The sequence below is a fragment of the Gossypium hirsutum genome, chromosome D06, assembly GCF_007990345.1.
Source record: "Gossypium hirsutum isolate 1008001.06 chromosome D06, Gossypium_hirsutum_v2.1, whole genome shotgun sequence".
Classification (NCBI taxonomy): Eukaryota; Viridiplantae; Streptophyta; class Magnoliopsida; order Malvales; family Malvaceae; genus Gossypium; species Gossypium hirsutum.
Window position 1 is genome coordinate 54,057,513 of NC_053442.1, and position 11,486 is coordinate 54,068,998.

Genomic DNA, 11,486 nt, shown 5'->3' on the forward strand with positions numbered 1-11,486 from the left:
CCCCTTTTATCTTTGGGCCCTGGGCTATTGCACCTCGAAACTGCCCCTAGGGTCGGCCCTGTTTATCTAAATTCAGATATGCTAGGGAATGAATTGAAAATGTTTAAATTTAGATACACTTGAGGAAATTTTTTTAGGGATATATTTGGGTAATTTAAATAAGCATTACATATATTTTTAATTTTGTCGTTTTTAAAAAATAAAATATGAGAAGAGTTTATTTTTGTTATTGTAATATCTTTTTAGAGCTATTTAAATTTAATTTCAAAGGGAGATAGAGCTAACATGCAAATAAATCAAAAGTTTAATTTGGCGCCGCCATACTGTTATGCGACACCTTTTTTTTCTGTCAATCTGAAAAGGGTAATTACTTTATCAAGTCCTTAAACATTTTGCCCCTGTAAGCTTCAATTCGGTGCTACCAATTTGTTAGGTGGCACAAACAAATTATTTTTTATTTTATTTTTTGTAATGATTAAAGCATGATTGGAGGGATTTTTAGGGTGGTGTCGCCTGGGAAAATGGCGGCACCCAACTCTATTGTAGAAATCAGGTCATTCTCATAATTAATCTTAAAGTTGGGTTATTTTCATAATTTTAAAAATTTATACAGCCAGATTCCTAAAAAAGTTTAGAAATTCAAAAAATAAACAGGAGGAGAATTAAGGTAAAGTGAAAGAAATATTAGTAGTAGAGGCATAAATTGCCCGTCATTCCGCTTCATCCCCGGGATTATTGTCGTTGTCATATTTAATTATTTTGACAAGTTTGAGTGGTCCGGAATGTCCTTAAATGCCTAAAAAGGTTTCCATAATACTTTTGAGTTACTAAGAAGGATATTGGCCCATTGCCTTTCTTTGTTCACCCTTTAGCAAGATGAGATTTGGAGATCTTTTAGCACGAACAAGGATAGGCAGAGAATGAGAAATTTGGCATGTATCTTTAGAGTGATGTTAAAGCTTTTGCAGACAATGTAGAACACACTTTCTTTGTTTCGTATAATTGTCGCAGCACCTATCATATCAACCCTTATTAATATGGAGACAAAGGGTCCAACTAATGTTGTTGGTCCTGGTTTCCAGTGATCTCACAGGCGATCGCAACATGGAGGTAGAGGAAGAGGTGATGTTTCCTTGGTCAATTATCTTATTGAAGGAAGATAAATAGACAAACATTGGTCTTTTAGCCTGAGGATGGAACTTATCTTTTTTATTGGGATTTTGTTAAAAATGAGGTCATTTCTGGTTTTTCGAATCATCAAGAAAGTGCAAAAGAAGATGTTAGTTTGAAGCCACCGGAAGATCCACTAAGAGAGTGAGGAGGCAAACCATATAGCTTTAGGCCCCGTTCTCCTTTGCTTCTCAGATGGACTTTTGCTATAAAAAGTCTTTTTCCCTTAAAAACAATGAAGAACAGACACCATTTCAGAATAATTTTTAGCTTAAAAAAAGTACTTTGATGGAGAAGTTGAAAATTTTAACTTTTCTTCAGCCAAAAGTGCTTTTGGCTGATAATTTTCATTTTTAACCTGTCTTCTCCAAAAAACGTTCTTTCCTCAGGTTTTTTGGAGCTAAATCTATACCCATTTTTTTCACATTTTCTCTTTCAAAGTTCTTTCCTCTGGTTCTTTGTTCCTCTTCCGCCGGTGAGTTTATTTTCTTCTTCTTCTCTTTAATTATTCATTGTGCTTTAATTTTTAGTTATTTTATGATTGTTTGATTTTTACAGAAATTTTACAGAAATTAATTGACTGATTTTACAGAAATTCTATCTCCTTAAAATCATTTTAGAAAGTTTCAGAAGATTACAGGAAACAAAGAAGCAAAAGAAACACAAAGCAAAATATTATTATCAATAATGCATGTGATTAGAAAAATGAAAAGTAACTCTTCCAAAAGAAAAAAAAAGAGGGAAAATTCTGGCTTAGTTGTATGGTCAAAGCAAAAAAAAACCCAAAAACTTCAGGGGAGTGTCAGACATGAACTCTGAGAAGTATAGGCCCTACCACTTAAAAGTTCAAATAGGAATCTTTATTGACATGGTTGAGACTTAAACAAACTAAAAGATTCAGGTTATGTTGCTTACATTGATTCTTTGAGTCATTGTAAGCATGGAGATAATCACTGATCAAATAAGGAGGCATAAATAGCACTTACGGTGTCACTGCTGCCTCTTTTGCTTTACTGCTTTGCTCTGCTTTGTGCCTCTGCTGCTTTGCTCTGCTTTGCTTTACTGATTGCTAGATCCCCATGAGTGTTTAGAGTTAAACTTGCAGGCCCAAACTATTTTAGTTGATGAAAACAAAAGAAATATAGACTAAATATTTGAATATTTAATAGATTAAACATTGATTGCTTTACTGATTAAATACTATTTTAGAGTTTACTAATTGCTTTACTAATTGCTAGATCCCCAGAAGTGTATATCAATTTGGTTGTCGATATATATTACGCTCTATTCACTTCTATGTGATAGATTGAATATTTGAAGGAAAGAATAATACTAAATTTTACTATAGACTTTAAGTGCATATTGAGAGGAGACTGCTATAAACATGCATTAGGGGTTGATTAGAAAACTAGAGCAATTTTGAGTAGTGGAGATCTAAGTCACATAGAGAATTCAATTAATAATAGATGAAGAGAGTCATGGACCTGCTAAACTATTAGGATTGTCTCTAGACCACTGAACCACCAAGCAATTCTTATTGAACTTATACATGAAAAGACATTAATGAGTTTCAACCTGTCTCTACAGGCACAATTATGAACAAATACAAAAAAAGGAAAAAAAAAAGGTATTTTAATTTATACCAATGCATGCTGGGAAATATATGCCTTCATTCAATATAAGAGCTCATATACACAACCACTGCCTACAACTATATGCATGGTCAAACAAATACTTTATTAGTATACATACATAGGCCCTAACAATTTGAAGGCTATACATGCTATAACCCACATGCAGAGTGTTGTTCATCACAAAAGGGAATGCAAATAGTAAAGTTTAATACCAATTTTTAACCCTTTGAAATGTCGGTAACATATCAACAAAAATGAACCTCCAACAAAAAAGATGTCACTAACCTCTCCACAAAATAGGATGCAATAAAACCAGCAGCAGCATGTACAGGAGCTAGCTTTCCAAGCTTTTCCTCTAAACCTGGAACTGTAACCTGTAATAGAATTAAAGTTCAACAATACCATTATTCATTGATTAACATCGAAAATAACAACCTTAACATAAGAAAAATCGATGAAAAAGATTCAAAGATTGATAAATGAACTACAAAAAATCAGATAGCATGCAAAACAAACCTCCAATGCAGCTTTAGACCAAGCCTTTTGCTTTATATCCATCAAGTTTATCCTGCACCATCAGTTGTATCAATACAAGCATAAGCCCCTGAGAATAGACATGCCATGAAAGAGCTAACAAGAGAGATCCTCTCATTGTTCTCATAAATTTCTTGTTGTGTCTCAAATATCTTCCGAATTTGTGGTCCTGTATATCTCTCATAAGCACGAGAACCAGTAATTTTAGACAACTCCTATGCACCGCCGACAGCTTTCTTTATTTCTCTACACTGAGCAATTGTGCTGCAATCCATCCATATCGGTGATTCCTTCGGTTGCTTATAGGCTTTATAGGCTTACAGGAGTTAGTGTCTTATATGCTTACTGTTGTCTTAACATACCAAGGAGTTACTCTTCCTGCATTAAAATGCCTGTAAATCACAAGGAAATGCTATTGATTGATAAGTCATTCATTATGCCTCTCGTTTGTTGTTACACTGTTGATTTTTTATGCTTTTGTTTTCTGTAATGTGTAAGCTATTAAAACTAAATTCATAATGAATGCAAAATGATTGAATAAAATACTGTAAATCACAGTATGATTTTGTTTTATGCTTTATCCTTAAGTTGTTTCCATGAACTGCCCTACTTTGTTTCCTTTCTACCAATTGATTTCATGACATAAATGTACTATATAAATTAGTATATATGAGTGAACTCATTTGATTTATTTATTTGATGTTTTCAATTTTCCATAAATATCAGTAGTTGCATTTGTCTCCAAGTACACTTTAGGTTTTTTCAATTATAAATTCTTTATTCTATGGAAGAGAATAGATTTTTGAGTGAATTTATTGATAAAATCAGTAGTTAGTACAATATCTTTTGTAAATGATTGATTTGGTTTAATTTATTTCCCCTTGACCTTTTTGTGATTCAAGTGATAGCTTTGCTTCTGTAGTTATGTCTTTGGTTCTAAGGTTTCATTTGTGAATGTTATTTGAATCAATTTAATACAGTAGTATTGTATTTTTGTGTTCTGTTGCAGGTTCTTTTCACCTATAATAAACTACTTGACTTCAAAAGGGCACAATCTTTACCTACCCTTGGTTCTTGGACTTGACAAAGTAAATCCCAGGTTTGTGAGCTTATTACGTTTCTTTCATTGCTTCTGCCTTGGATTCTGAATAGTTGGATGCAGTTGATACACATTTAAACAAATATACTTATGTGACATTTGATTTTCTTGATTGCTTTAATGGCTGAAACGAATCTATTCGTATACATAATAGATGAGTACTTCGGCGGTTGAAGTTAGTGGTGAAAAGTGAAAGCAATGTGGGATAAGAGATTGACAGAAATATTTTGTGATATTTGTATTAAAGAGATATTGAAAGGCAATAGACCTGGTACTCATTTCACAAAAGATGGATGGTTGAAAATAATGACCAACTTTTAGAAAGAAACAGGCAAGAGTTTTTCACAAAGACAACTTAAAAATAGGTGGGATGCCCTAAAAAAAGGAATGGGAAGCTTGAAAGAAACTTAAAGGCAAAAATACTGGTCTAGGGTGGAATCCTATAAAAAGAACCGTTGATGCACTGGATGATTGGTGGGAGAGTAGGCTACAAGTACATTAATAATTCTGAATATTTTTTGTTTTTTTTCTTATTTATGAGGTTATTGATAATTACTATTATTAAACTATCATTTTATATGTAGGTTGTGTCTGAAGTTTAAAAATTTAGAACATCGGGCATTGATCCTGAATTCGAAGGGAAGTTGGACCAAATGTTCATGGGGATAGTTGCAACAAGTGATAAAGCATGGACACCTTCTTTTGGTACACTCTGTAGTGATTTTTTTGAGGATGTTAACAACGAAATACCTGAAGAGAATGAAGAAGAAAATATGGGAAATGATGTTCACATTTCAAATGATGTTCAAATTGATGGAAACGGTCAAAAAAGAAAAAACCCTGAGATATCAAGTTCACATTTTAAAACTGAAAGAAAGAAATCCTCAAAGCAAATTGGAGGGGCTGCAAGATTGTCCAGTCAAATAGACAAATCATGCAATGTAGCTGACAATATGAGTCAAGCCACATCTAGTTTGACTCCTGTTATGGATCCATATGGTATTCCACAAGCAGTCAAAATGGTTAACAGCATGTCCAAAGAAGTTCAAGAAGCTAGTCCTCTATACTTTTTCGCACTTAAATTATTACTCAATAAGGACAAGCTAATTATGTAATTATCAATTAATTCCAAAATTAGAGCTTTGTGGCTTAAGACGGAAATGGAGGATAGTTGAAAATTTTCTGATCTTCTAGGGTTCAGAGATATCTATTATGTGACTAAAAAACAATGCTAAACTAGTTTTATCAATAGTTATTTATGTTTGGTTTTTGGATATTGAATTTATGTTCTACTTATTTATGTGTAATCTAGTTTTATCAATGGTTGTTTATGTTTTCTTTTTAGATATTGAATTTATGTTCTACTTATTTATACTAAATTAATTTTATCAATAGTTGTTTATATATGATTTTGGATATAAAATTTATTCATAGGTGATGAGTATAGTTGAGGATTACAGCGGTGATGAAAGTGATGATGAAAGGGAAAAGGAAGAGACTTTACAACGCATGGAACGTTTTAACCAATTATTTGTTGTTGCATCTTCTTCCATGCAATTATATTACGAGAAGTATATATTGAGGCAACCATGCATGGATTCTAAATAGTCAGGTGAGACATGGATCCGAGAGATTCTTGACGGTCACGAATGACGTTGTATGATTAATTTTAGGATGTCTAAAATGGTATTCACAATTTTGTTGAGAGTTTTGCAGACAAGATACAACTTGCAAACTTCAAGAAACATATCTTTTAGTGAAATGTTGGGAATTTTTTTATACATCTTGGGCACCGGTGCAAAAGTTTCCCAATGTCAAGAAAGATTTCAAAGGTCTGGATCAACAATAAGTCGACACTTTGCAAATGTGCTTGAGAAAGTTTCAAGGATGGCCACTGATCTAATTGCACCCGAAGATCCTTTTCTTTTAGCTCAATACTCGAACAAATACGTAATGATTCTAGATATATGCTGCATTTTAAGGTTAAAATATAATTTTATATTATTATATTTTAATATATTTGGTCGACTAAAAAAATGCACGAGAGTAATATAATTATTTGTTCAGGATTGCATAGGTGCAATTGATGGTACTCACATTGCCACTATTCTTCCACCAAATGAACAAATTCCCTATATTGGAAGAAAAGGTATCCCGACTCAAAATGTTATGGCAGTATGTGATTTTAACATGTGTTTCACCTTTGTCATGGCTGGATGGGAAGGACCGGCACATGACACTAGAATATTTCTTGATGCAATTCGAGATCCAAAATACAAATTTCCGCACCCACCAAATGGTTAGATATTTTATTTATATGTGATTTTTTAAATAATAAAGTATAAGTTCTTTAATTGATAATTTTTATTGAATTAATTGATTGTTATATTATGACTTGTAGGAAAATATTATCTTGTTGATTCTAGATATCCTCAAATGAAAGGTTATCTTGGACCATATAGAGGTCAGCGATATCATTTACCTGACTTTCGTAGAGGTAGACCAGTATCTGGTAAAGAAGAGATATTCAATCATTCACATTCATCATTACGTAGTGTGATTGAACGAACTTTTGGTGTTTTAAAAAAAAAGGGATATTTTAAGGGATATGCCAAGTTATAGTTTTGAAAAGCAAATGATGATCGTTGTTGCTACAATGACGATACATAATTTTATCCGAAAACATGTCGGTCGAAATGATGCAGATTTTATGGAATACGAATATATTAACTAGGCATATGAGAATATTATTGATTCAGAAAATGCGCATAGTTGAGAAAGTGATGATGATGACGACGACGATGATGATGGTGATGATTACGGTGAATCAAACAATTCAAGTGGTTTTAAAATGGAATTAACAAGAGATGCTATAGCTTCTAGTTTAATGAATTCACTTTAAATTGTAAATGCTATTGTAAAATTTTTAGTATTTATATTTGGTATATTAATATTATCCCTTTTTAAGACTTTAATCCAAATATATATAATATTTTAATTTGTTAGGTTTATGTTTTCTATGTTATGTTAATATCTAATATGAGTTATATATTCAAATACATTTTAAAATAAAATAATACAAATGTGTTAAAAGCATTAATTAAAAATAAAAAAATAATTTTTATAATAATACAAGTGTCAATATCTAATTAGAAATATTTAATTATTATATTTAAATATTTAAATATAGTTTATATATTCTAATTAAATTTAATAAATAATTAATATTAATTACTTAGAAATATTTAAAATTAATATTATATATTAAAATATTAACAGTAAGTTATAATAAATTATTTTTATATTTTTACTAAAATATCATAATATTAATTAATTTAAACATTATTTAAACAAATATTTATTATTTTATAATATTATGTCTAAAATGGACATTTTATTATTTAAAAGTACTTTTTGACAGCAATATCAAACACTCAAAATTTTTAAAAGTACTTTTCAAAAGTAATAAATAATTGACCCTAAATGTCGTTTGTAAGCATTTTGAAAACAGTAGAGCAGCTTCCTCGGTCGTAGCGACCACTACTCCTTCAGCGGCAGCGTTTTCCTCAAGCCCTCTTCGGACCAGAAGAGGACGTCGGTGGTCAATAGATTGAGGAAGAAGCTGACGGATTTCATGGAAAATTTTAATAGTTCGAGAGAAAAAGTCATTATGTGCACTAAGACTGTTTTCGGTCACAAAATAGGATAAGCTTTATTTTAAAATAACTTTTGTATCACCAAAATACAATTATTATAGTGATTCGAAACTTCAAATGCATGATGATAGGGGATTATTTACAAGGGACTAGTTTAGACGTTTAAAATTAGTGAGTATTATATGATATATATATTTATGATAAACCAATAATAATATTTTAATTTTTTTAGTGAAATTAAATGCATTTGCTATTATATCATTTAATACTTCTAATATCTGTTTTAATGGAATGAAGACAATGGTTAGTTGTAATGGTAAATTATATTGTATTTTTAAAATGAAGATGGGAGTTTGAACTTTGTAAATGAAACTATTAGAATGGGCAGTCACGAACTTCGAAGGGATTTGTCTCTATAAACCACAAAATGAACATGAAAGCTACCTTAATTAAAATAAATGTAAACAACACGATCTCTCAACTATTAGTAAGTTTCTTTCATGATCACTCAATTATTCGGTTTTTTCTTTTTTGGTAACCTATCGTTAAATGACCAATAAAAAATTGACATGGTAGCTTTTAAAATAGGTGTAATAACAAATCTAACTCTTAACATTTATACATTGTGTCAATTTAATCTTGATTCTAAAAACTTGACCTTCAATCCTTACACATTGTGTAATTTAATCCTTTTCCAGTTTTGTTTTGTTGGAGCATGGGGATAAAATTAAACTTGTAAAAAATTAACGAATGTTTCAAAGCATGTATCAATGTCACTTTCTTTAAGATTCTATTTGCCCTAACCTATATTATGGTGTACAAAAGAGTTACTAACAAATGAACCTTGAGAATACAATGAAACCCAATGACTGTCTACGTTTTTCACTGATGGAAATAGTCTACTGAGCATTGAGTAGAGCATAACAAGGATATCATTTCTATAAAAAATTTTGTAATAATTCTTTATAGAACAATCTAGAAATATGAAAGATGGTGGGAGAATAGAAAGAAACTTTGTTTCTATTTTTTTGGGTGTGTCATAAAAATGAAATTTCACTCCTATTTATAAAAGGTCTCATGCCTCTTCATAGGGACATAAACTACCTAAATGGATAGTCATATCATTAGCAACAAACATTATTATTCAATAAATATCTACTTGAATAATTATGACTATTTGTTAATAATCAAGTGACATAACTTTTGAATTTAAGAGACATAACTCATCACATAGTGACAAGTTTTGGTTAATAACTAAGTGAGATATTTTTTAGTTATTTATAACTTTTCATTTGCAACAATTGAAACATTATATTTATTTTGAAAATATTCCAAACATGTTTTTCTTTGTGATCCTTTCTAACATTATTCATATGCTTGATTCGATGAGAAAAATGAACAGCAATGAGAAACAAAACAATCCAAATTTTGAAAAATAGACAATTCTAGTGTTTGAAAATAAAAAAACCGCTTCGTTCAATACAATTATAAGTCTAACAACTTAAACAAAATTAAATTTTTTTTTTAGTTTTGGTTTGCTTCATTAATGACAGTCAACTCAAGCTAACAAAAGTAAATTAATTATCATTTGATGTTTGAGGATTGTCTAGTTTAATAATAAACGATTTTTTTTAAAAAAATATTTTTTTATTTTTATTTATAATTTACATATTGTGTATTAAATTATATTTTTATGTAAAAAAGATAAATTCAGATAATATGTAAACATTGATGGTTAAATTTTAAAAAATTAGAACTAAATTGACACGTACAAACGTTGGAAGCTAAATTTACTATTATGTCATTTTTAAAAATTGTCATGCAATGTGTTATTAAAAAAGTTTAAATAATTATTTAATTATTTTATAGTAAAAAAATAGCATATCAGTAGTGTAGTATAAAAAAGTAATAATAATAAGCTTCAACTATATTAAAGTATCTTCATCTAATAGGAGTGCTTAGAATTTACTAAATTTAGATTGTGAGGTATCAAACATGGTGGGGAGACTGGCATTTGGGCATTACCAACTGAAAAACAACCCAAATGTCGGTGTTTGCTATCTTTGTTTGTTTGACCAAAACCGAAATCCCACTTTTCGGGCGAAATATAGACTTCCAACTTGAATCCACATGTATTTATATAAATCCATAGCTGCACCCTTGTCTGAAGTACTAACAACCATCTTGGAATTCCTTAATTACATAAAAAATGTCTCCCATGTCTTCCCCAATTGTTGCACTCTTCCTTACCTTTTTCCTTCTCTTATCAGCTGCGGATGCATTTAACATCACTAAGATCCTTGGCTCCTTCTCAGATTACAGCACCTTCAACGACTTGCTGACTCAAACCGGTGTTGCGAGTGAGATCAACGACAAAAAAAGCGTCACTGTTCTTGTTGTTTCCAATTCTCAGATTTCAGGACTTTCTAGCCAACCGAAGGATACAATAAAAAAGATGTTGAGCATCCATGTGGTACTGGATTATTACGACAAAGCCAAGGTGGACAAGGTGCCATCTAAACCGTTGACTCTCACCACACTTTACCAGCAAAGTGGGAAAGCCCAAAACCAGCAAGGTTTCTTGACTATGACACGTGTGGGGAAACAAGTGTCATTTGGATCTGCTGCTCCGGGTTCTAGCCATGATTCTATCTTTGTTAAACAAGTTACGACTCAACCCTATGATATTTCAGTACTGGAAATCAGCAATGTTATAAATGTAGCCATAACTTCTTCCCCATCTTACGCTCCTAATGCTTCTCCTCCCAGGAAGGCCTTAGCACCTGGTCCTAACAAGTCTCCACTTGCATCCCCACCTAAAACTACCCGAAGCGACATACCAGCTGCTGATGCTCCTTCTACAACCACCGACTCTGATGCTTCTGATAATACTTCTGCTGCTTCGATAGCTTCTGCATCCGCTATCCTTTTCATTTTCGCTTCGGCTTGCTTCATGCTTACCATGATTTGAGTAGATGAATTTTTGGTTAGCACTCACCCCACTATGATGGGATGTTCCCAAGTTTTCAAATGCTTATGAAATCAGACTTTTCTTTCTACTTTTTCTTTTGGTTGAAAAAAGAATGCTTCATAATCATCAACTCCAAAAGTTAGTCAAGTTTGGGTAAATTTAATCAATTACAATCTAACCAGAACAAGAAATGGATTAATTGCCGAATCTTGAGAAAAACCAAAACCTCGGATTAACTTCAGCAAGTGGGTCATTGTTTTAACCTGAAATTGGGTTCTCCTTAACACAACTAAGCATTACAAGAATAATGATATTAACTGGAATATAGAGAGAGAGAGAGAGAAACAAAAACAAATATAAAAAAAGTTTTGGAAAATATTAAACCTTATGAAGAGAAACATGCTTAGTAAAATTTGTTAAGC

At 31.4% G+C, this 11,486-nt stretch overlaps 1 protein-coding gene and 1 long non-coding RNA gene across 2 annotated transcripts; both read left to right on the top strand.

Annotated features, from left to right (window-relative positions):
* The first annotated feature begins 779 nt into the window (after positions 1-779).
* Positions 780-6,389, top strand: LOC107897663 (uncharacterized). The gene is made up of 4 exons (XR_001684245.2): positions 780-1,645; positions 4,348-4,437; positions 5,022-6,049; positions 6,154-6,389. It is a non-coding gene; the product is annotated as an uncharacterized lncRNA (long non-coding RNA).
* Positions 6,390-10,270: 3,881 nt separating this feature from the next.
* On the top strand, positions 10,271-11,152 carry LOC107896151 (fasciclin-like arabinogalactan protein 14). Its single transcript, XM_016821273.2, has one exon. The coding sequence runs from the start codon at positions 10,303-10,305 to the stop codon at positions 11,062-11,064; it is 762 nt and encodes a 253-aa protein (XP_016676762.1). The 5' UTR covers positions 10,271-10,302; the 3' UTR covers positions 11,065-11,152.
* The last annotated feature ends 334 nt before the right edge of the window (positions 11,153-11,486 follow it).

Excerpts from the sequence above, each read along its gene's own strand:
- LOC107896151 (XM_016821273.2), top strand. The coding sequence starts at position 10,303 with ATGTCTCCCATGTCTTCCCCAATTGTTGCACTCTTCCTTACCTTTTTC.